Genomic DNA, 26,297 nt, shown 5'->3' on the forward strand with positions numbered 1-26,297 from the left:
CTCGGTCCTCAACAAATCTATGTTGTTCGGTAAGTAATTAATATATCGTATGTTAAAGTAATAGTTTGATATCAATATTTTTTCTTGTTCTTTTTTTCATTCGATGGTAAACTAAACTAACTATACCACCACACTGTTACACGCCACCGCAACTTGTGCTAATTGCAGTAGCACCATCTTGTAAACATTTTAGTTAACTAAAACTTTGCCCTTAATGGTAATGAAAAGTTTGCAACTTTGCGCGAATTTTTCACTTTGAAGAGCTTAAGCTAAGTAAGTTAATGCTAACGTGTCAGTATTTTGATGGCTTAGCTTGGCATTAGCTAGCGTTAACGTGATCATTAGCCAACGTTAACGTTGACTAGCATTAACGAACGCTAATTAGCTATAGTTCCATGTGCGTGAACATTCTGTCTGGCATGCCTCGCTTGCTAGCAAGCGCTGATAGTGTACGATTGTGTAGTGATTGTTTAATAGTTCTATGTAGCTCATGTAACGCGGTGCGGCTCTTGCTTTGTTGTTGTAATTCAGAAGACCTTTGTATTTGATCACAGAAACGTTTGTGTTTGATCAGGTTCATTGTGGAAATAAATGTACAATCCTAGTTCATCTTGTGTGCCCTGACTGCCTGGTAGCCGTTACACTGCATTTGGCAGATGCTCAGTATAACTTCGGTAATGATATAAGGGCTGATTTATACTATAAATTCATACTCGACGTTCCCGACCTGTTGCGTGACAATGTGACGTCACGAGACCGTAACTATACTCGCGCCGGTGGTTGCGACACAGTTACACAGGGCACACGAGATGAATGGGATTTTTGTCATCCCCGTCGTTTCTTGTGATAAAATGTTGTAAAAGTTGCATGACATTGGCTTTCATCGACCACTAATTTAAACTGCATTACATTTGCCAGAGAAAATATGTTGAAAGCTTGAATTTGAACATGAATTTTCTAAAATTTCTACAGAAAATGCTGGCCAGGGTAGAATATAGGAGTCCAAAAATACATGAAAGTTCAACAAAATGATGAAAACTTTGATTTTCTCCAGTTTCTTCAAGCAGGTTTGTATCCACCTATTTTTTAAACTCAAAACAATAATGACTTACAAAGGTCAAATCCAAATGATATGGTTGACATGGTAGCTAAATGTAATTTCTCTTTGTATTATCCTAGTAACAGACATATTTAGCCTGCAGGCTGAATCTCTGAATGAAGGTCTCCTCAGCTTGACTGATACATCAGGTACTGAGGTCGACGCAGACATATTTGATGAGCTGAAAAAGTCAGGGATCCAGAACTTCAAGATTGGATATTGTCAGTATCCAGTATCAGGTATGTTTAATAACGTTATCTTGGTGTAAGTTATGTGTTGATATATCCTAGCAGTTTATGATTACTTATGAGAGTTAAGTTTAGAAATAGTTTTATATAAGGTCTTACACCTGTTTATGCATATTCCAAAATGTGTGTAATTTAGGCTGTTTATTTCTTGCCAACTCTAAAATTCTTTTAAGTATTTTAAAATATGATTTCACTGTCATTTTGTCAAGGATATTTTTTTTAACGCTTCTCCCTAATCCTTATGGAAATATTTATTTTATTTCCTGTGGAACATTTTTAGTAGTCGAAGTATGTCTTGTGGCAGACGAGACACAATCCTCAGTATTACCAGGCCCATCAGTGTCACCAGTGTCATTGCCAGCACCCCCTGTGTCAACGTCAGACCGATCAGCATCACCAGCTTCTTCTGCTTCAACAGCTTCTACTATTCTCTCATCCACTAAGAACAGGAAGAGGGGCCTTGGTGACCTGGACCATGATGAAGCAAGACAGGTGAAAACAATGAAAGTCAAATTTTTAAATGTAAATTAGAATGGAAAATTATTACGCCTAGATTACTAGCACTTGAACTGCCACCATGCATCTCATAGCAGGTCATTGTTAGAAGTATATCTAAAATTAATTTAACAGGAGTTACTGTTAGAATAATTAATTTGCTTAAGCTGATATGTAAAAAATGTCTTTGCAGAAGATTGAAGCTGTCCTGAGGTCCAATCCAAAGGGTGAAGAAATCTTCAAAGAATATTACAAAAAGAAAACGCTGTCGGATGCAACGCGTAGACAGATGATCAATATTTTGATTGCAGAAATGACTGAATCCTACGGGTAAGAAATGGTTTGAAACGACCAAGGATAACATGCATAGACTGGATACAAATGTAAATATGCCACATTATAATACATGAACAGCATGCATTCATAGTAGGTTGTACAGTTGATACTTTGTACTTTGATGAACACTTACATGCATTCTGTATAGAGGAGCAAAATTATGACTATGTAGTGATATGCATTGACCAGCTCACTTATTTCAGACCCTTTGATAAACAATACTCTAATGACAGTGACCGAGCATACATTGTTCCATATTATTATATGTCTTAAAATATTTGTTTTAATATGTAAATATGTTAATGTGGTGCATGATTTAAAAATAAAGGTGTTTTAACTGAACTTGGCCTCATTATTTTAGCAAACTTTATTTTGAAAATAATCCACCAGAGAGTAAGAGTTAACATTTAACACTACTTTAAGTGTTGAGAAAATGTTACACTGGTTAGTGTTAAGCAGTGTTAAATGTTTTACTCTACAGAGAGTCAATAAGTAACACTGAATCAGTGTTAATGTGCCAACTCTCCAAAAAGTGTTAAATTAACACTTTGTGGTGTGGACCCATATAGACACTTCAAAAGTGTTGAAATCAACTCTGACAGTGTTAATTTGGGTATACTGATTTTGCTGTGTATGACAATTTGTTTGGCAGTTTGACAATTTGTGCAAACTCTGCAGTGACAAAAAGGTGACTGGGTCATATCTCCTTCTCTTTGTCATTTCTCCATCTCATTGTAGCAGGTGTGTCCAACTGAAAATGCCTTTTTGTCAGGAGAGAACTGTGTTCATTCTCATTTAGTTAGCAAAGGAGAACCAGAGGAACCCTTTGTAATACCCTGTGAAAACTGTAGCATACAGACAAAGGGAGTCCTCATAAAAGGCCTACCCTTGATGAAAGCTCTACACCCTCTTGCTTCAAGAACAAAAGACTAATTAAGATGATAATTAGGCAAAATCAGTGGTCTGTGCCTCTGCAGTCTCAACAAAAAGAGCTGAAGCTATATCACTTACATCTAGTCGTAATACCATTATCACCACAGAGAGAGCTGCCTACTGTGACTGCTAGAGACTGCATTTATCATAGCTGCCAGATCATGGCTGATAACTGTACCGCTGTCAAAAAAATGAATAGGAACGCTGGCATTATGGATCCTGTTTGTTTTAATTTAAGCCTTTGGAAGGGTTTTTTTCTTTATTGAGGTTTGAAGGAGTGACTCTATGTGGGCATGGAGTGTCTGTGTTGTTCCTGTGCTTTGTGAAGAAAAATCTGCTGACGTTTCCTAGTTCATTCAGCCTCGGTAGGATGGACGTCTTTATAAATAGAGTCGCAGCACCAGCCTGAAACCCCAGCCAGGCTTTAAATCACAACGCTGGGATCTCCTGTTGACTTACTTTCATCCCACTGTACTCTCACACTCTCTCCTTTACTCTCTCCTTCTTAAAGGTTCCATACCCTCTGTCCATCTCTCTTCATCTATCTCCCTCACATCCTGCCTTCTCTCTTTCTCTCTCTCTCTCTCTGTCCCGCCCAACACATCCCTACAATCACCAACATTTTTCATTCCCATGTGCTACAATGCACAGCTGAACTGTAAAGCTGCCCTGACTGTAGCTGGTGGCATTCCCCTTCAAATCAAGCGCCGTAACCACTGGACACCATACATTACATGTGTGCGCATGCAATCATCTCTCTGAGTTATGGACCAGATATTATTACGTGATTGCGTGTGTTGTGCCAAGCAGTATCAATTTTTCTTTCCCAGTTCCCCATACCTTACAGAGCTAAAGGTCTGCGTACTTGAGCTATTTTATTCCTTGTCCCTCATTGTTCAAACAGTGTAGGCTTGTGAAACTGCCGCCTCACTTGATGCTTTCAATCTGTTTAATAAACCCTGAGGAGGCTTGTTTATTACCCTGCAGCCTGCCTCAGCACGGAGCCAAAACTGAATTAGACCAGCGTCGCTCCGGAATATCAAACAGCACAAGAGGCCTTCTCTCTCCCTCTGCATTTTGTCTGCGTGTCTCTCTTTTTTTCTTTTTGCCGCAATTCAAATGAACTGTCAAAACCTGCGTGAAATATTATAGCTGAATGGAAAGTCAAAGCAAGCTGGCAAGTGTGAATGCCATAGCTACGGGGAGCGCAGTGGGCAACGGGTTTGCGAATGACATCACACTATATTAGGATTCCCTTAACGCAATCCCGTCGGAGGAGAACAGAACACAATTGTTTTCCCAGTTAGATTTCAAACAGCTGTCCAAGATGACCGCCAAAAAGCAATTTATCCAAAGCTTACAACATTTTATTTTTCCATTTTCTGATTTTCTGATATTGGCCCAGTTGACATCACAAAGCAAGGAATAAGGAGAATGGGTGTGGGTGCTCTCTGTCCCTCTTTAAGTCTCAATGAGTTATGTTTTCCATTCATGGAATCGTGAAAAAATATCATGCCAAAACCTTGTCAAGAGGACAATGGGACAGGAAAAACTATTCAAGAGCATAATGGACACTGGGAACCTATATCTAGCAGTATTTATACAAACATATAACATTCAGGGCCCATTTATGTATTTTTCTACATACATAGACTTCCTTCCATGGTGGACAGGCTTTCTCACATCAGGGAAAGGATTCCAGAGTGGCAAGGTCACAGCAGCTATTCTGGAGAGATGCTTAGGAAAGCCATTTTAAAACCAAAATCTCTTTCTCTATTTTCATAGGTCTACAAATAACCTCTGTGTGGTGCACCTACCTTGGAAAAAGAATGGCTAAGCACAATTTAGTTTTGGTGTAAGTTGCTTTTTTTTAACAACCTTCACATGGAAAAGGGCTCTATTCACTTTGTTTGGGTGGCGAGCCAGCCGTTCACATCTGTACCTGTCTCTATGACACCCTGAGTCATCCTGGCTCAGCTCCTATCTTATGTGTCAGCTGGGAAGTAAACACTAGTTGTAGCTATGCATGTCTGTTCTTATACCCCAACTGAAAAGGCCCCTTATCCACCACAGCTTACAAGTCTTGTACGCGAGATCAAGATAGTATGGGATGGCTTTATTTTGTTCACACCTTAGGGTGTTTGTCATCAGTCTCGTGTAATTACAAAACATATCCTTGATGCAGTCCATTATCCCTCTGGTTTTCAACCACCACCACCACCACCAAAGAACTCAACCACCTCAAAAGAATTTGTACTCTTTTGAAAGTCCCATCACACATTGGGATCTTGAACATAGCATTTGAATGCTTACAGGTGAATGTCAGTCAGAGCATGTTAGTGAGGAAGACTTCTATTATGCATATTAATGTTTTGATCCTGTCATTAAGTGCATATATTTTTGGATTACAAAACAACATGTCTAACACAATTTAGATTATTATTTGTGATTGAAATTACCAACTTTTTCAGTTAGGGAAATGTGAACTAGAAAACAAGCTGATTTGCTTAACACATTTACCAAGGCAAATAAGAATATGCTTGGACTGTACTGGCATTCTGGAATGGTGTATACAACACTCGCCTTGACAGAATGTTTTTACCTCTGCCCCTAAGTTATTTAAGTATAAGTTGACAGCTTGATGTATTTTGCAAATGATCTGACATCATCTTTAGTGGTGCCACTGCCTCAGACATTCCTCTTTCTTGGAATTCCTAGACAAGTTACTCATTCTCTAAAAATAAAAAATACTCTGGGGACATATGTGAGCATACATATGCACATATCACATATGCCAGCTTTAGTGATGAGGATAATGTTGGCTGGTGATCTGTTGGCTGGAATAATCTGTGGCGGCGGTTATGCTCTTTTAAAGATAGATAGATAGATAGATAGATAGATAGATAGATAGATACTTTATTGGCATTCCCCAGGGGAAATTCAAGGTCACTAGAAGATCAGTAGAAGATAAATATATACTAAATACTAAATAAAATACAAATTATACTAAATAACACAATTCTAAAAAAACAGTATCCACATAGTGGGTGATTAATCAAACAAGATGCGCTTGCAATGACTGAGGCAGGGACTGAGCCTGTGATTCTCTGTGCATAAGGTAAGGTAAGGTGCTCTGTGTGAATGAGTGTCATGGTGATGGTGCAAATGAGTAAGTCAAACAGTGCAACAGTGCAAGAATAAGTCTATATATCTATATATATATATATATAACTATATTAAGGAAGGTATAAGTGTGGTCACAGTTCGGCTGTGGCATGGAGGGAGGGGTTGTGCATATGTGCTAATATAGCACGCAAACAGTGAGGCAGAAGACAGTGGTAAAAAGTGGCTAGTGGACAGACAGTTCAAGACATGGAGGTGGTGAAGAGGAAGACAGACTATGCGGAGAAGTCTATTTCTCCTCTTCCCTTAAGTGAAGCATTGAACAGTTCAATGGCCCTGGGGACGAATGACTTCCTCAGTCTGTCTGTTGTGCAAGGCAGTGAGCGAAGTCTCCAGCTGATCAGGCTCTTCTGCTTAACAATAATGTTGTGGAGTGGATGACACTCATTGTCCAAGATGTTGATCAGTTTGTTCAGGGTCCTTTTGTCAGATATTGAAGTGATGCACTCCAGTTCAGCTCCCACTACAGAGCCAGCTTTCCTTACCAGCCTGTCAAGTCGCCCCGCATCCTTCTTCTTTGTGCTTCCTCCCCAACATACCACTGATGGTGTGATTATAGCAACTCTGTGTTAATGTGCTATCTATTCATGGAATGTACTATGCTATTGGTGTATGGAAGCTATTTTATGTAATTATTGTTTGGTGTGTTTTTATGTTTCTAAAGAAACACTGGCTTTTACAGTTGTTGTTTCCTCCCTGAATATGTACTGAATGTGCTGTTATATTCTCCTGGACCGGACAACCATTGAGCTCATCTTGACAGTATTTCAAATTAAATTTGAAAATGACATTGAACACAAACACACAAGCCTGTGGTGAAAGGAAACTAAGAACTATCAAAAAATAGACTGCATGCTTAACAAAGGTCAGGCTTGCCCTGGAGCGGACAAAATGATTCTGTATTCATGAGCAGAGGTCCATTAGCTTTATGACAGTGGGGGAAGGAGGCAGGAGTGCAGCAATTTCTCTCTCTCTCTCTCTCTTCTCTACCTACTATTCAACGTTTCCCAACCCCACCTGTGTCATCTTAATTGGCCCAAACTGGTGGGAGGGAACATTACACCCACTGTGAACAACACATTCAATAAGCTGGAGGCCGCAAGAGAGCACTATAGAAAAGCCAACCAAAGCAACACAACCACGTTTCCTTGAATACACATACAGTTCACTGTGGGGCGAGAGGCATATTTGTGTTTCCTGGGAGAGCCGTCCGGCGTGACAGGAAATGGACTGGTGTCAGAGAAAAGGGGCTCCTCTTGATTTAGCGTAACCCCGGGTTACCAGCTCGACCTGCCGAGGAAGCCGGGGCTGAATGGGCGCCCCTCTTTCCGACGTGTTCGCCCGGCACCTCCTCGCTGACAGCTGGAGTGAACTCCACGAGAGGAGACCGTCTGGGGGTCGGCTGAGTGAGAGGCGCTGAAAAAAGGCCCCTTCATGTGGACGCATAAAAGAGAGATGGAGGCATGCTTGGGTGGAGCGTGTCACTGGAGATGAAAGTGTGTCCCTCAAGCAGCCCCCATTCTGCAGCACTTGCTTGGTGTGGAGTAGCTGCTAGTTTGCTTTGATTGGTTTATTGTTCGGCTTGTGTGTCCCCAGTGAGTGAGCTTGTGTTCCCTTTTGGGGTTTTCATTAAGATGAGAAAAGGGTGGGCTGGGGTGGGGGGAGCGGTGTTAAGGAATTCTGGGATGTTAATGAAAGAGGGAGCTGTCAGAGGAACACTCTGATTTATTGGCCCATGAGAAGGGCTGTCAGTGCCTCTGCCTGAGTGAAGTATGATGAATGAATTTAAAAAGGGAAAAACACTTACATGATCACTCTCAGTCATTTCACTGTGTAGCTTTAGGTTATATATCACTATACAGTGAGGCACACAAGGAAGGCACACTATATGTTTCACAATGTTAGTCAAGAAAAAGCACACATGACAAGGATCATGTGACGTACGTCCACAATATTGATTAATTGATCTCATAGCAAAAAGTCACCTTGAATTAGATTCCAGGGCCATTCTCTTGCCCGCTCCTTTAATCTTGTTACTGTATCAGCAGAGAATACTTAATTGGTTTGGAGCACACAGACACCCTTGATGAATATCAGATTTTTAATGGAAACACACAATGCCTCCTCTTCCTGATAAACCACAAAGCTTTCTGCCTCGGTGAGCAAAAGCAGCAAGGAGTCGGCTGGGAACTGCCGGTAACTGTCTGAAGCTCTCGCAAAAGTGCTTCCTTAAATTTTGGGTTTGCCCCTGGTCCATGTGCGCCCTCTTCCCTCCCTGAGAGGCATCTCGGCGTCTTTTGTGTGCCCACGGTCTTCTCAGGCACTGGCGGCCAAGTTGAACGGGATGGTTGTTATCCGAAAAATCCGGGGCTGTGGGTGTTCAGTGGCAAGACCGGACACATTTCAAGCGAGGGTGGCCAGAATTCTGGACAGAGCATTTACTTGCTGCCAGGATACGGACAGAGGAGAGAGAAAGAGAGAAAAAACTGATTCAGTGCATGACTCACTCCTACATCTTTGCTCCTCTGTCCTCTACAATCCCACAGTAATATTTCCTCTTTTTCAGACCCCTGAAAGCTACATGAAGAAGTAGTAGTAGAAGAAGAAAAGACGTTTCAAGCTGTGTGAGGGTAAATCTGTCTGTCTGAAGACGGGGCAGAATAATGAGGGGGAGTCTTGACAAGCAAGGTCGGGCTGCGGCTGTTTAGAGTCTTCTGCTGCATCGAGGCATATGCACATTTTGCTGCAGACACCCATTCACAAAGAATAGGGAGTGCTCGGTTTTCTACTGCATAGACTGACTGTGGTGCAGGCATTTCATTATTCTTTGTTTCACACATCTGATTGAAGCCACTGCACCACACAGCAGTGTGGTGGTGGTGGTTGTACACTCCCTACAAATCCTGTAAAAACTACAGTAATCCCTAAACACTCAGCATCCCCATAATTTACAGTGAATCATCTCCTTCCGCTGTTTTACTCCAACAGCATGGCACTATAAAGGGGCAAAAAATACCAGTACAGCCCGAGACTGCTGTCTGTGCTATATAGCAATTATGTAGGTGCAAACAGCAAACTCAACGGATTTTGTTTTTAGATTCTACACACTCTACAGTCGCCACTCTCACTCTCACATGACTTTTGAGGAAATCCATTTGTCCCTAATTACAGTAGAAAAACTGCACTGTAAACATGAGGGGATAATTTCAGATTTTTTGTTAGCATTAGGATAAGAGATCCACAGTATGGTTGTCATACACAGGGACACAGACTGAAAACAAACACCCCAACGCCCATCACCCTGGGCTATTTATAGTGAGTGTGCTGTGGCTGAACTCTGCTTTGACTCCTTACACAAAAAGATTTCCTGTCTCATCACTATAGAAAGGAATTCCCGGGGGCCCAGGTCCGGCCCGAAGAAGAAGAAAAAAGCTTTACTATATAAGGACAGTGACAGAGAATGGACTGGACACAGCCAAACATGTTTACCCGAATATGGAATCTGAAATGGCAGACAGTTTTGTCATCCTATTTTGAATATTACAAGTTACAGCGAATATCTGGCATGATAAGTCTGATGTGTGTCACGGCGGGCTCTAAGCAAACCTGTTGGGCCACATGTTTGTTTGTTAGCTTACAAAAACATGGGGTCAAGCTAATGATAAACAGGCAAGTATTTGTTGTAGTGTCATTTCCAAACGCACGCATATAGACACAGAGAAAGACCAAGTACTGCAGCACCATCCAAACAAGCAAGCATATGCACAACAAACAAACAAGAACATAACAAACAAACAAGCACAAATATGTTCATCTTGTGACCTCTGGCTCAGGGAGCAGAGAGAGCGAGAGAGGCCAGTGAGAGCTGTGATCTAGTACTGAGTTCTTGCACCATATGCCAGAGGGGGCCGTGGAGGAACCACAGAGCCGAACACATCGCAGCCCTCTCTCATCAGAGGCAAGGAAAAGTTGCCATGGAGACACTACAGTAGCAAAGGCATCGCCTTTCCATGCAGACAGTTTAATTGGTTCTTATTCTCACTGTTCCAAATGTTAGAACTACATCACAAGCCGATGACGGTGCGGATGGTAATGAATGCAGGGAAGAACATTCTCTCTCTCCATCCAAGTTCACTTGCCTTTTATACATGAGATATTTCACAGTGAAATTTAAATAGGGGTTTATATAAGAGCACACCATGGACAGAAAGTACCATGAAAGTCTCTGAACAACTAATACTCATTAAAAACTGAACACATCAATAAACTATGACTAGGGAAAAATCCTTCAGCAAGATGTTATGCCAAAAATATTCAATGTATATTTGAATATTACAATTCATGACCTGACCTAACATTACTTTTACAGACATCTAAATAAACCTGATCAAACATATATCACCAAACTAATGAGCTGTCATTTATGTGACACACTCGACCTTTATTACCAATGAGCACTTCTGTCTGTAAAGATCCTAGCTGACACTTCCACCCTATGATTACAGTTGGGTAAACAAACAAAATGAGCCGTTATCAAGACCTAGCCATAAATCGGCTCTGAACAATGTCTCATTTCAGTTCTCATTTCCTCAATCTTCATCAGGGCTGAATTGGAATCGGTGCAACGTGGGAAAGCCGGACTGTGGTCGTTCTATATTCTGAGCACACTATTCTAAGACCTCTCTGTGGGTCCTCCTGACGCCGCTGAGTAAATAATTCAGTCATTACTCCCTTGAACACACACACACACACACACACACACACACACGCACACACACACACACACACACACACACTACCACTACCACTACCACTACCACAGTCTCACTGTAGATCTGCTGAGTCACAAAGCACACAGTGAAAAGACTTCTCTCTCTCTCTCTACCTCACTCTCTCTTTCTTTCTCCCTCCCCCCCCCCCCTCTCTCTCTGCTCATCTATGGGCCTGTGTGCTAAGCAGGTGCTCAGTGGTTGCCAGTAGTAACAGAGGTTTGTATTTACTCAATTACTCAGATGGATTGGTCCTCCTAATGATCCTAGAGGGAAAGAAAACTCAGGTATTCACATAAGCAAACCTTTTCAGTGCCACTATAGTAATCATTGATAAAGATCGGGTTGCGAGCTTATGGGGCTTTTTTGTAAATGTACCACCTTGCGTTGGATTAAATTGTTGGCTTGTTGACGGAATATGAAAAAGGAAAAACATTTTCATACTTACTTTTCCATGGTAATGAGGGTGTGGGAGAAGTATGCACAAACACCATTTCATTTCTGTTAACACTGCCTTCTTTAAGAGTCAAGTCTGACTGGAAATTACTGCTTCCATGTCCAATAAACATTGAGTTACCTTCTGTCAAACATGGATGCTTCAACAGTCTCCATGTATATTCTCTTTGACTCAGTTATATTTCATTTCTCTTTTCCTACATAAAGCATCCTACCTGATGAGCAAATGTTATAATATTGTAAATTGATACTGTCTAACATAATTGCACTTAATGTTGTTGATATTTGTGCTGCCACATTTGTGGAACTATAATGTTGACATGTCTCTCTTTCTGTGTGCCTTAATCAGCATTTTGTGTCATGGAAATCGATTGTGTTGTTTCAAAGTCACTTATTCTTACACTTAATTTGAATATAAAATGTAGTTACATTTCATTCTCTACAACATAATAATACAAGGGCCCATGTGTCTTCCTCGTTTTTACAGCAGACTTCCACACCCACTTGCCACAAAACAGTAAAAGCTGCACTGAAATGAAAAGCCATTAAGAATAGGTATGTGGCGCCACCTGATGGAGAGAAAAAACTCTTCACTATAGAACATTTGCTGCTATGGTTTGGTAAGCCTGTTGATAGGCAAATGCTTGCTTGCCACTGGTTTCAATTTAGCTGGTCATTGTAGAATACTTTAAGACCACTCTTAGTGTAGAAGACTAAGTCTACTAAGAGTTGTGGTCTCCTATTATCTCATTGCACCACTGTATCACCATAATCTAGCACTATAACTTACTCTAACTATAACAATATCTAGCACTATAACTACTGCTTTACTGCTTTTTTAAAAAAAAAAAGCAATTTCAGTCCAGTCTTGGTGACTTATACCCTCTGTGATGAACCTGTTGCCACTCTGTCAGTGTATTGGCCTACCTCTCTAGTCCTCAAACTGTGTAGGCTGTGTGTGTCTGTGTGTGAGAGAAACATCATCATCATGTGCCATGTGCAATGCTGGTTTGACCTAAAAGAATGGAAAGAAGGGATAAAGTGTGTGATTGGGAACTGAGAACTGAAATGGCTAGATTCACATCAAGTGCAGGGAAAAGCTGCAGGGCTTATCTTACAATAAGCTTTACAAGTTGACCAAAGCAGCTTTAAAGGCAAATACGATGGCTAGGCTTCATCATATATATCAATGCATATATCAATGTATATATCAATGTTTATTTAATTTAGCCTATAGAGTTATATGATTAAATGTTAGGCATAATACCTAAACCTTAGCATTTAGTCTTTTTTCTTGCCTAACCAAATTTAACCTCCAGATGGCACCGTTTTGCTGTAATTTGGACACAACGTCCAGATAGCAATATAACTCACAATGAAGTGATGTTCCTCCGCATGCCTGTCATTTCCATAAGATTTTATATGAAAGTGTCAACTGAGAGACATTGTGGTCTCCCCAAACAAGCACCCATACAGCGTTTGGCTAAATAATCCACTTCTCTACAATCCACCATGTTGACAAGGCTGAAATGAAGGCTGAGTGTGGGTGAGCAAACCAGCAAAACAAAAAATGGTTTATTCCATTTAAACAATTTTAAGCTGTATTTGCTTTCATTTTAGAGTTAGAAATTCAGTTTAAAAGATCATAAACCTATCGAAGTTCATCTTTCAGGGATGAATCACTGAGCGTGATTGAATTGTGCGGAGGCGGGGTTGGCTGAGAGGCTGGACTCGTAACTCCACCCCTCTACCTTTGTTGTCGTTGAGGCTACATCATTTGCGCCTCGACTGACAGGCAGTCAGTTGAGTAACAGCAAGCTACACTAGCCAGTAGTTAAAGGAGGAGAGTAAATCGGGGATTTGTCTGAGAGGGAGAGGGGAGCAAAGATTCACATCTGAATCATGGCTACTGAAACATCATCTTGCACAGGCTCCACTCTTCTGAGGCCGATCAGTGAATTCATTAATCTCCCTCTTGATCAGGTAAATTAAAACGAATTTTAATGAGCAATGAACACGCTTTGTCTGTGCTTGTTAGGCGACTGGCTCGACGATAGCTTGTGTTGGCTAACATTTCAGCATTCCTTTGCTGTCGCTTGCTAGGGAGCTAGCTAACACTGGACTAAAATCGCATCCATGTCTGTGTTAACAGGTCGTCAACCGTACGGAATGTCTTTAGCTACCATTTGTTTCCCAGTAGCCTATTATGTTGGCAACACAATCCTGGAAGATATCCAAACGCATAGGCCAGTTTTGTAGGCTACAAACATGATGCTGTGCGTTCTACTTGAGATGTTGAGCGTGTGGTGCTGACCATCAAGATAATAATGGTGATAACGTTAGCCTCCTGGCTAACGCATTCCTTTTTTATAATAGAATACTGTAGGCAAAACAGATTAACAGCACGCTCATCCACCATACGTGGGCTACGAGTGCATCAATTGTCACCAGATCCTTGGACGATTAACGTTGTCTGACTGAAACAGTCGTTCTTACACAAGTCTGTCTGTCAGGCCGTTTGTTCCCAGATGATAATAGTAGGCTGGCTGACTAGCATTTGATAACAAGTCATAGTAGAGAAATGTTAGCGACTATGGTATGCTGCAATTTAGCTATGGTGTTTTGGGCTTTAAGAGGGCTATTGTAGATATATTAGCTTTAAAAGGCTGGTATTTTGCGCCTTTGTGTGCTAATTTTAGTCGACTCCACAAATATAGGTCGCAGTACTGAAACTGTCACTTTGATGCTTTTTATGGAAGAATCTATGTGTACAGAATATAAAGGCGTAATTTGTATCAAAACGTGAAAGTCCAACAGTAGAATGCTACTTTGTTTCTTTTGGGTTCGACAGCAGTGGGGTAGTGTCCCAGCTGCCTGATTGGGCGTGAACTCGCATTGCGTGAACATTTTCTCAGTCCTAGATTACTTCCAAGTTCCAAATTTAGCCGTCGTATGCAGTATACGTTTTCACTCGGTACAGTATATGGACTTGACGTGACATGATTGGTCGTCACTCGTTTGACTGATTCACGCTCAGCAAATGCAAATTGAATCTGCCAGGAAGAATCGAAGATGTTAAGTTATATTTCCCTTTTAGTTGGACTAAACAAAAGCCCTCTTTAAGCTTGCACATCCCTTAAAACTATTAAGTTAATACCAGCTTTCTCTCGATCACCCTTAGTTTTAAACCGATTAGACGACATTCGGCCATTGATTCGTGCAAGCGTCTAGCCATCAATTAGGCCTCCAGTATTGAACGAACACGTTTCGAAATATTCGAGTGATGGAAAATGAATGAATGAATGAATGTATGCATTGGTACTCGTAATGGCAAGCAGTCCTCTCGGCTGGCTTAACGAGTGGTTTATAGTCCAGGCCTCAGACTTTGTAGCCTAAGCCCCCAAATGTTGCACCGGTAGACTTGGTCTACTGGGTGGGTGGGAGTAGCCTATTGCAACCCACATACTTCTGTAAGAGTAGGGGACATTTGTCTCAGACTATCTCCTTGGCAGTGAAACGTCCACCCAGGCCCTGGGCTTTGTTCCTCTGGACTCAGTGGCAATGAGTTACATTTCTCTATAGGTCAGAATCCGGAATCAACTCATGAACTACATGTTGAGACGTGCCCATTCCTCCTCTTTATTCTTACTTTCTCTGGAATGTGGCATTTCAACTTTGTGTTTCCTGGCAGGGTATCCAAATATATATGCAAAACTATAATGATGTATGCGTGACTGTTACTATGGACACTTCAAGCTTTTTCTGTCAACTGGTAAATTGCTGGGTTAACCAAGGAAAATATGGAAAATTGACCAAGTGTTCAGACCTTCCCTGACCAACATTTAGATATTAAAATTATGTTGGATTTGAATGTGAAAACATGTTTCCACCTGCTCCCCATTATCTTTTCTGTGATTGTAGTAATACCACATTTTGAGATCAGTTTGGCCAGTTTGACATTGAAGTCAGTGACTGACTGCATTCATTTGCATGTAGAAGTGGACCTTCAAACTTTACTTTAGAGACTAATCACAATATGATGTTCTGCTTTCTCCATCAACATGTGGTGTTGCCAACCCCCATTTTTTAGCAGAGTTTGTGTTTGAACCCCTTTGTTGTAAATGTCACAGAAGGTCTACACTTACAGCCAAGCATACTCTCTTCCCTGGCATGGTCAGGTCAAGGACGTTGTCAAACCAAGCTGTCACAAGATCCCTTTCAACATGCGTGTTGATGTTCAAGAAAAAACAAGTAATTTCTGCTTGCTATGCGAGGGCTTCATCCTCCATTTTATCCCAACACATATTCCAAGATCAAATTTACACTTAATGACATGACATTTACACGAGTGGTTAGGAACAGTACGATCCTATCTTGAGTGATGGTTATGCCTATGATTGGTTATGCCCCCGTTTTTTTCTCTTTTTACAGTGTTTTAGTTCCTCCAGTGCTACAACTGTTATTTCGTCCTAGATTATGTCATAAGGCCTTAGCTCTCTTTGCATTCAGTTGTGCTAAATAAATGATGTGCTTTGCCTTGACATCGTTTCCCCCTGCTTTGACTGCCAGCTCCACAGTCTCAATCTGTCTTTAAATTAGAAACTGCTCTGTTTGCTATCACAGTTAAAAACCACACTGTCTTTTTAGGACATGAGCAGAGGTATGCAAATCCGTGGCAGGGTCGTGATGGTAGGGTGGTGCCATACAGCAACAGAAACAGACTTATGTGATTACAAGAGACATTGTTTCCTGTTTATGTCATAAGGAAATGCCTGCCATAGGAAATCAGTGGAGTGATGATCAAGTTGCTGTTGTTGTTGGGGGCCATCCAGTACTAGGCTACTACTACTACTTAAAACCAGATGGCACATCCTCATTATGTCACTCTAGTCACATTAAAGACTTATATGTGTGCGGCACTTCTCTCCTTTTGCACATCCTCATTATGTAACACAAGAAGTCTAATCCTAGCATTTAGTAAACAAACAAGATCTGATATGTGCAGAGACTGTTTAGATTGAAAGAGAATGGGTGTGTTCACACGTACAGGAATTGGCTATGAGCTTTAGTGAGCATGCACATTTACATCCTGAAGCAGTGGTGTCTGTCTGACATTTTAATCAACAGTAGTAGTAAGTTTCATTGAGGCAGAGATTTGTTCTTGAGTTAACACCTCCTCACTTCCTGGCTGCTTGTTGTTGACCTTTGAAGGGAGCCATGCTCATCAAAGCAGAAATTGCTTTTCTTGCAAGCAAAGCTTTCACACACTCAAGCAGTTGGTTGTTCAGCTTGACTACTTATGGTGCATTCCAGACAACTTGGATGTAGGAGGTCGGACTTCAATTCCAACCTTGAAATTGGGGTAGATCGACTTACCTCGAGTTCAGAAGTGGGAACTCCGACTTCAAGTGCCGTTCCATTGTACTTTTTCCCAGGAGGAGTTCATAAGTCTAGACTTCAGTAAGCCTAGATTTCATTCAGTTTGTCTGGAATGAAATTGGGAGATTCCAACTAGGAAATTTCTGACTTTCGAGTTGTCTGGAATGCAGCATTATTCACCTTTCAGCTGGCTCCCACACAGCCTTGAGTGTTGTTGGGTATAGACATGATTTTGTGTCAGGCTTTGACAGGCCGCATGCAGTTTGTCCATAAAACTCTGATGAAGACACTGCACCCTGCGCTCTCTGTTTCATTATGGAGATGGAGTGTTGCCATTTGATAGGATTATTGTGAGAATGAAAGTTGTGATTAGAGTAAGACGGGGGGGGGGGGGTCTCAATCCTGATCCTCCTTCACTCCGCCGACCCACCTGCACTGACAATCTGTGCCTGCGCCAAGCCCACCTGATTAATGTCAGTGTAATTATAGTAATGCTCTTGATTGGCCAAATCAAGTTTAAGTCAACAGAGTAAGTCAGATATGCAGAGTGGGACAAACAGACGTGAAGAGCAGGGGGCATCCAGGAGGAGGACTGAAGAACCCCTTTTGGCAGAAATAAGGTCTGGATAAGGCTGCCCATGTTTTTGGCCTCGTGTTGCACTACAGGGTAGAGCCATTTAATGTATTTTAGATCCTAGCCGAAAGCTAAGACTAGCTTTAAAGTTGCTCTTTGTTTTACCCCGTTGTTAACGCTGTGTTTTTGCAAACAGCTGTGTGGTCTGGTAACAAGCGTGAGCTTGGGTCCCCTGCCCTGTGTCCATGGAGAGCCCAGCAGGCGAACACCGCTAAGCCCGGATTTCTCAGAGGACGCTCATACTACCCTCCTCTGGCTCACTCATTTAATTGGTACCCCTCCGGGAGGACCTGTACCACTGATTGATTTCGAGGTGCGGCACAGTGCAACCTCCGACGATGCCATGAACGCGTATGGGTCACTCCGACTGATGCAGCTTGAGTTTTAATGACCAAAACTATTAGCCTTTCAGCAGGCAATTATTTTTGCCCTGGTGTGTGAGATCCAGGCCATTACTTGTTCATAACAAGCATTTCTGACCTGTTTTTCCTGTGTATCAAAAAAATGGGGAGTTTGTTTTGACGCAATGCCAGGCAGTTGTGTCATTTCAAATGTGAATTGTAGCTTATAACCTGAAGTGGCTTAAAGGAATTATCCGGAGTAAAAGGCACTTTAGATCAATTTTTACGGATGATTGGGAGTACATACGTTGAGTTGACATCAAAATCATGTCATTCGCATGTGTTTTGAGAAAGTTCGATTTTACCCTTTTTAGTCAAAACTCGTTAGCCTGGAAGTGACCCGGGCATGTCATTTCGCCGCTACAAAACGCTATTTTTATACCCCTTCTACAGTTCCAAACAACATTACACTTATGTGGTAGTGAGTAGAGGGTCCCTAAAGCCAAACCGAAGTATCCCGAGGTCTTTATGTGGTCGGATAGAGAGTCCAGAATGAATTTCATCAAGCTAGTACCTTTTTACGGAAATGCTGCTGCTGCAGCTGCCATCTTTAGGGGAAAGTCCGTAGGAGTCGATTGCAGAGCCAAACGAGTTTTGACTAAAAACGGTAAAATCTAACTTTCTCAAAACACATCCGAATGACATGATTTTGATGTCAACTCAACGTATGTACTCCCAATCATCCGTAAATTGATCTAAAGTGCATTTTACTCTGGATAATTCCTTTAATAGTGAAATGATGCCACCACAAATTCTCATTCATTAGGAGTTCTAATTACTGTCATAAAGCAACAGAGAGCTTAGATGATAAACTATTATTATGTGCTTTGATTTTAATGGCAGCCCCCCAGACAGGACAAATGGTCACTTCATTTGTACCCTGCTGGTTCATCCAAATTCTTTATTTGGCTGTTCTTACTAGGGCACCTAGCCTGGAAACCAGCCGACTACAGGGCACCGTCAAGGTCCCAAAAATGTTTACCGAAAGCAAATATTTTAGTTCCTCTCAGATACTAGGAATTGAAGATAAAGTTTAATGAGTATTGATCAGATTCACCATTCTAGCCCAGAGGGTGATCTGGATCTCTGGACCCATGCCAGTGTATGGCCAGGCAGGGAGGGGACAAGTTTAGTTGGTTCTTATATAAATAGTATATATACTCTTGATCCCGTGAGGGAAATTTGGTCTCATTTATCCCAATCCGTGAATTAGTGAAACACGCTCAGCACACAGTGAACACACAGTGAGGTGAAGCACACACTAATCCTGGCGCACTGAGCTGCCTGCAACAACAGTGGCGCTTGGGGAGCAGTGAGGGGGTTAGGTCAAGAGCACTTCAGCCGTGCCTACTGTTCGGGGTTCGAACCGGCAACCCTCCGGTTACAAGTCCGAAGTGCTAACCAGTAGGCCATGGCTCTTATGTGTGCTTTTCTGGGGTGTTTGTAGTGAGGTCCTACTGACCAACATACAGCAATGCTGACTCAAATGCTGCTGTCTTGCTGTGCCACCAGAGTTAAGTTTAGAGGAAATCTTTAAAAAACATGGACCTGTTTGAAACCTTGTTTTATCTATTAGGTAGCAGGCTTTTTGAAATCTCTCAGGTCTCGTGGGACAGACCTGTGCAATTCCAATTAATTATTACCGGTATACCAATCCAGCAGGTGTGTTTGCTATGGGACTTGGTCTATCCGCTGGAGGCAAGTCGGCCTACCAGGAGGGCTGAAATACCTTCAACAGTGGAAATCACTCTTGTGTGTCATTTTGAAAAGCCATCTCTCAATTTTTGTTTGAATTAACTGGTTTCTATGGGTGCTACTTTTGTAAGATTTATGAGAAATCTTGACAAACACTTGACTCATCTTTTTTGATGTATCATTAAAAATTAGATTTTTAAAAGTCCACTCCCAAGATCGAGACATGGTCAAAACTCTTTTGATATTCCATTGCTATTTGTAGTGAATTTATGAATGAAACCTAAGCATTTTAATCATTTGGTTACTTTACACCCCTACACCCAATTTGTCTTTAAAGTTATCTCTTGGATAGGGTTGCAAAGGAGTGGAAAATTTCAGAAAAAATTCCGGAAACTTTCCATGGGAAGTTAAGCTGGGGAATTTTGGAAATATTCCAAATTAGAAACTTTAATGGAAATTATGGGAATTTATGGGAATTAACTGGGAATTTTGGGTAATTCATACAAACTGTTTCATATACAAACATTAACTTTTTATTTCGTAATAAGCAATATGATTTGTTTGTTTGTATTTTCGCTTAGCTTAGCATACAAAGCTAGTTAGCATGCTAGCGGGAATCCCATTCTCTGCCTATGGTTTACTAGCGTGCTCAGCTAGCAACATTGAAACCACGGAACTGCCCAAGATGTACCACGTCACTCAACAACAAAATCTGATTGGTTGGAACATTGACTGATTATCACTTTGCCCAGTCAGAATCCCAGAAAATGGTAAAACAAATTAAAATATATATATATATATATATATATATAAATAATGACATAACATAACAGCCCAAACTTCATAGATTATGATTATAAAGTTATCAAGCTTAATCAGACAGGCAATATGAGCATATGGTTATTAATCATCCCATAGTTCTTATGCAGAATGACGTACACCCATTTAAATAAGATTAAAGTGACGACAAGCCTGTAACTGGGCAACTCTGTTTACAAACCCTGTTCACAGTTATTCCCACACTGGGAATTTTTTTCCCCCATGCACATAAGTATAAGTATAAGTATATATACTTTTTTGATCCCGTGAGGGAAATTTGGTCTCAGCATTTATCCCAATCCGTGAATTAGTGAAACACACACAGCACACAGTGTACACACAGTGAGGTGAAGCACACACTAATCCCAGCGCAGTGAGCTGCCTGCATCAACAGCGCCGCTCGGGGAGCAACATGAACGCACCATAGGTTTCCTTTATGTCTAGTAGCCTATGCTGATTGCTGTGTGCATATGATTGACGTATGTGCAGGGTATACATTTGACTGAAATTGCATTAAATCAGGTTGTTTTAACTAATATTATGCTGCAAGATGGGGTTTTGTCAACTACATTTATGTTTCCTGTTATTGACTAACTTGCCATATTAAAAATTCCCAGTTTATTCCCATTAATTCCTGTTTATTCCTGTTAATTCCCATGGAAAGTTTACAACTTTGAAAATTCCTGGAATTGTTCATAGCTGACGAACAGTTTTGTTGTGCTGATTGGCACTGATTGATGACATTTCTAATCAAAAGTAGGCTATATAACCAGACCACGGTATGCAAGGCTAAATAAAACCGATCTCTGTGGTAACAGAGCTGAGTCATAGTGACTACTGACTGCGCCTTCTGAACCACTTCTATAGTCACTAGCTGCCACAGAGCATGAACAAATGAGAATACTATTTGATAACTTGGATACATGGCTATGCATGCAGGCTCTCATGCAGCATGTATAAGCCTCCACCTCAGTCTTGCATGTTGACCGCAGTCTGTGATTTTTAGCCTGTTTGTCCCTCAGGCCCTTCACTTAACTGAGTGTTCGCTTCTGGAGCCGGGAAACTAGGAGATTGCCTCTTTATGTCAGCGCCTTGCAGGGGTGTAGCTTAGCAACCAGTTCATTTTCAGAGCTCGCTCTGGAAACACGTCTTAGTCTGGCCCTGTCAGATTACCCCTCTCTCTCTCCATTCCAGAGGAAATATCATCCGAACATTCGAACCTTCAGAGAAATTAAAGTGTGTACTGTGCTTTTTAATTGCATAAAATTTAGAAATCAAAATCGGCTCACAATTCACAAACTCACAAAACACAATAAAGTTTTTTTGTAAGATAGCAGTGGTATTATAAATACAGTATGTAAAGTAAGTCTTACAGTTTGTCTGCTGCAAATACTTTCCCAAAGCCTTCCTGAAGGACTTTGAAGTTGTGTGATATCCTCAGGGTATAACATTTTCGTAGAAAAGAGAGCCTCGTTGTCATTGTAATTAGGATTAGGTGACAGACTGGAAATGCACGGAGTACTTTAACAAAGGTGCATTAAAGTGTAATGTCTGGCACTGGCAGGTATTTAAAAGCATATAAGCGGTCAAGAGCAATTATTGAACAATATGATAAGATTACCTTGTAAAACTCATCAGTAGAAAAATAAATAAGGGAATGTGTCAACCCACTTGCATCAAACGGTGTCTGTTTCTCTGATGCCTATGAAAAGTGTTAGACACAAGTTCCTGGGAGTGTCACAGTCAGAGGAAGGACTGTGTGGACTGCTGGATAACAGATCATCACAACTTCATCATCTCCGTCTTGAAGAGAGTCAGTTCGAAATGAACTGGGAAATGATGAATGACCATATCCTGCTTGCCATTCACCTCACTCGCACCCCCCCCCCCCCCCCCCCACACACACACACACACCTTTCTCCAGTTTCTGTACTTTTCCGTTACAGGTGTGAACTCAGTTTACTATAAACAGAAATGAAATTCAGCTGAAATGAACTACCCTTTTCTGATAAACCAACATCTGATATTGCCCTAGAGACCATGCAGCTGCGTGGTGATTTTACGCTCGGGCAGATTGTCTTGCAGTATGACACTGAATTTATCTAACACCTCCATCCATTAAATAAATGCTGCACACAATCCCTCTAAGTCACATCTCTGCTGACGGCATACCAGTTTGATCTCTGGTCTTTGCGGCACTGATTTATGGTGTTTATTAATGTGGTGTAAGGGGACCACTAGTGTGTGTTTATACTGTACATGACTGTGGCTGAGATGTATACATATTTCCAGGAACTGGTAACTACTCGCAAGCATTTACCCATACACACATTCTCCAGTCTATTTCAAATGTACATTTCCATTACTACTGGGAAATGTTTTTTTTGAGGAGCACAATTTACAACTCTGTTTATCACTTGTCAAGGTTTTTTTTTGGTCCATCCCTTTTCTGGAGTCTTTGTAAATCTCAAACAGCATTTGATTTCTTGTTACAGTGTAAATGTAAACCACTGGTTGTGATGGCCTCTTACACAGCTGTGAAGATAATTTGAAGGAAATGAGTAAGTGTTGGTGGCCTCCTCTGGAAGGAGAGGTTTGAGGGTGAGGGAGAGGAGGACGGCCTCTTGTTAAAAGTGACAGACTCTCCAGTCGGCTCTCAGTGGCGTTGTTGCGGGAGGGGGGAGGCCTCGCTCTCCATCAGACGCGCCTCTGATTCACTGGCTAAAAATAAAAATGCGACAAACCCTGACACCCCCTCCTCTGATCTCTGAATGTAAAAAGCTGGTGCGAAAATGAGCTCTCCCTGAGGGCCATCGCACCTGGCCCCAAAGAGGCTTGGGATCATCTCGTCTGAGCATGCACGCGCTCTGTCTGTCTGTCTGTCTGTCTGTGTCTGTCTCAGAGATCCCTGTGGAGAACCTGCTCTTCTGGGTTTTGATGGTATGATCAGCGAAGAGTAAAGGTTACGTATTTGTCTTTATAAAACACTGTCAACAATTTTATTAATTTGACAACACAACACAATTATTTGTGGATATATAACCTATGTAAAGGTTAAAGATAAAGGACAGTCCAAATAGCCATATAGGAAATGGATAGCCATAGAGGAAATGGATCATGTTTTTTCAGTTTGTGGGTCTTAAGGCTCATGATAAGCACAATACCCATATTCTAAGAGCAGTTTTTGTTGAACAGTGCAGTCTTTTTAAGACTAGGCAATCTTAAGAGGGAATATAGGAAAACAATTCATAATACCCTCCCAAGACAGCATCTTGCTACCAATGGATTAGCCCAGGAACATATCCATTCGACATGGATTGCTAAGGATAATACAGTCCTGTCCTGTATTGTCCAGTCCAAGAATGCTTCACAAAGAACTCTTATGTATTGTAAAGCCTAAGGGTCAATTCAGTTCTTCAATTCAGTTCAGTTTGTGAAGAACTATTGTGCAGTAATAGAGCAAGCGATCATATAAGTGTTGGTGGAAAAATTCCTAAAACTGAGACGCTGAAGGATTGTTTCTGCAATTTCAATGCCTGTCCCTCAAAGCAGAGAATTTACAAGGATGTCAGCTCTCCCTATGTCACTATGTCACTATGTCATCAAATGATTTCTGGTGTGACCTCTTCAGCAGTACGCTACTTTTCAGTTCTTTAGTCATTAGTCGCAAGCCACCTCGTACCTCAAGTGCCTTACAAACATGTTACCAGTATTGTTCAAGGGTGGTCCTTGTTATTCTCTCTGACTAGTGACTTGAATGAAAAAGTATCTGTGAATGGGGAAAAATCCCTTTCTTTGAATTGGGAGATGGCCAGGGTTCAGTATATGCACAGTGTCTGTTATCTGACAGAGTACAGCTGTTCAGATGTTGTCTGACCACACACAGTTTAGATAAAGGATGTATCGAAACTGGGAGATGGCAAGCCTGTATTAAATGTATGCTCTTGACTTCTCTGAGCTGCTGACCAAATTGCTCTCATTTCTTTAGGCATTGTCACACCCCATTAATGAGAGATCTGACACACACACACACACACACACACACACACACACACACACACACACACACACACACACACACACACACAAACACGGGGACGGATGACATTGAGTGGAGATGACATGACCTGTCAAAACGTCTTGTTATGTAAGCCAAAGATAAGGGGAGGAGCGTTGTGCACTTAGGGTACAGGGAGTTGTGGAATGGTCAGTGGAAGAGGCTAAACTAAAGCATCATAGCTAACAAGGGAGAGAGTTGACATTTCGCATTGTAGAGAAGGCCCCTCTCTCTGCTTTTTGCTAGACATAACAGACAAACATTTGCAGACAAAACGTTTTGTTGCAGAACACATTTGTTTCGTAATTCCATGCTCTGCAGGTTAAATCAATGTTATTGTGAGTTTAGAAGACATGTGAGACATGTGACTGTCTAAATGATTTAAAACCAGTCTCCTTTGTGTGGTGCAGTGTTGTGCCTGACTAGGGTGCTAGTCCTCTTAATTTTTGTTATCAAAATCCCTTTTATCTTTTTACCCACAAGGCCACTTGCAACCCTTACTGTACTCAATAGCGACTGAAAAATAAATGAGCATTTTATCAGTCTTTTGATCATGTTTGACTTTCTTTCTCACCCTCTATTTCTTCTCTCTCTCTCTCTCTCTCTCTCTCTCTCTCTCTCTTTTTCTCTCTCTCTCTCTCCACACTGTTGGAATCTGTTCACCCTGTGCTGCTGTGATTGCCGAGAAGCACTTGTTGTGGACTAAATCAGGCAGGTGTACTGGCCGGTCGCTGCCTAATGGGTTTTATGACTGAGCTGCAGCTTCCGCTCCTGACCCACCTCGCATGACCTTCAGCACCATGGAGGAGGAGGAGGAGGAGGAGAAGGGAGAGGAAGAGGGACTTGATGCAGGTGACTTGTCTCCTTGGCATCTCTGTTAGATTCACGAGGCAGCCCTCCTATCATTTCTGTTTCGGCAGGGATGGTGTGCTATTTCTGGGATCCATTAATAATGCATCAATTCTTGCCGAAGAAGTCTGACTCGGTGGAGGATTTTTCAGCAACAAAGGAAACTTTTTCTTTTTCTCCTTGGTTTGAATGGAACTGCTAGAGAGATGCAAGCACTGTAGAACACAGTGAGAGAGGGAGAGGTAGGGAGAGAGATTCTGTTCATCTCTACTTGAGTTCTATCAAGGACCATTCAGCTCCACATGAGGGGGAGCGGTCAGCGCTCCTGGCCTGAGTCAGTTGGAGTCCCGTCTCTCCAAGCCAGACGGTCAGTTCCGTCGAGCGGTCACCTTTCTGCTCCCAGCTGTGAAGGAGAGTGTGTGTGTGTGTGTGTGTGTGTGTGTGTGTGTGTGTGTGTGTGTGTGTGTGTGTGTGTGTGTGTGTGTGTGTGTGTGTGTGTGTGTGTGTGTGTGTGTGTGTGTGTGTGTGTGTGTGTGTGTGTGTGTGTGTGTGTGTGTGTGTGTGTGTGTGTGTGTGTGTGTGTGTGTGTGTGTGTGTGTGTGTGTGTGTGTGTGTGTGAACACATACGAGTGTGTTTTTGTGTTTAGGGGCAGCGAGCCGTGGCAGCAGGCCTCTGGGGGAGAATGATTGTCAGGCTATTTATAGTCAGCTGCGGCGCCTCTGATGGTCGGATCAACAAGCTTTAGAGGAAGAGAGAGAGAGAGAGATGGAGAGAGTGAGACAGAGAGAGAAAGAGAGGTGGGAGGAGACCCCACTGCCACTGGTCTGATGTTCTGAGCCGGACAGTGCTCATTTTGCACCACATTTTGCACAAGCAAATTTATAAGATCTGGCCAGGGGACAGTCAGTCAGGGCACAGCTCATAATAACATCCATAACAGTAC

General features: G+C 41.8%; 1 protein-coding gene across 1 annotated transcript in view; it reads left to right on the top strand.

Annotated features, from left to right (window-relative positions):
• Window positions 1-13,323: 13,323 nt before the first annotated feature.
• mboat2a (membrane bound O-acyltransferase domain containing 2a) overlaps window positions 13,324-26,297 on the top strand; it is a 56,850-nt gene continuing 43,876 nt past the window's right edge. The window contains exon 1 of the mRNA XM_076299503.1: window positions 13,324-13,502. Within this exon, the coding sequence (XP_076155618.1) occupies window positions 13,422-13,502 (81 nt within the window). The 5' untranslated portion in view covers window positions 13,324-13,421. The remainder of the gene's footprint in view (window positions 13,503-26,297) is intronic.

This window comes from Alosa pseudoharengus, unplaced genomic scaffold (genome assembly GCF_046254945.1).
Source record: "Alosa pseudoharengus isolate Yale_2024_CS ecotype anadromous, Long Island Sound unplaced genomic scaffold, YU_APseudo_1.1 YU_APseudo_1.1_scf_22, whole genome shotgun sequence".
Lineage (NCBI taxonomy): Eukaryota > Metazoa > Chordata > Actinopteri > Clupeiformes > Clupeidae > Alosa > Alosa pseudoharengus.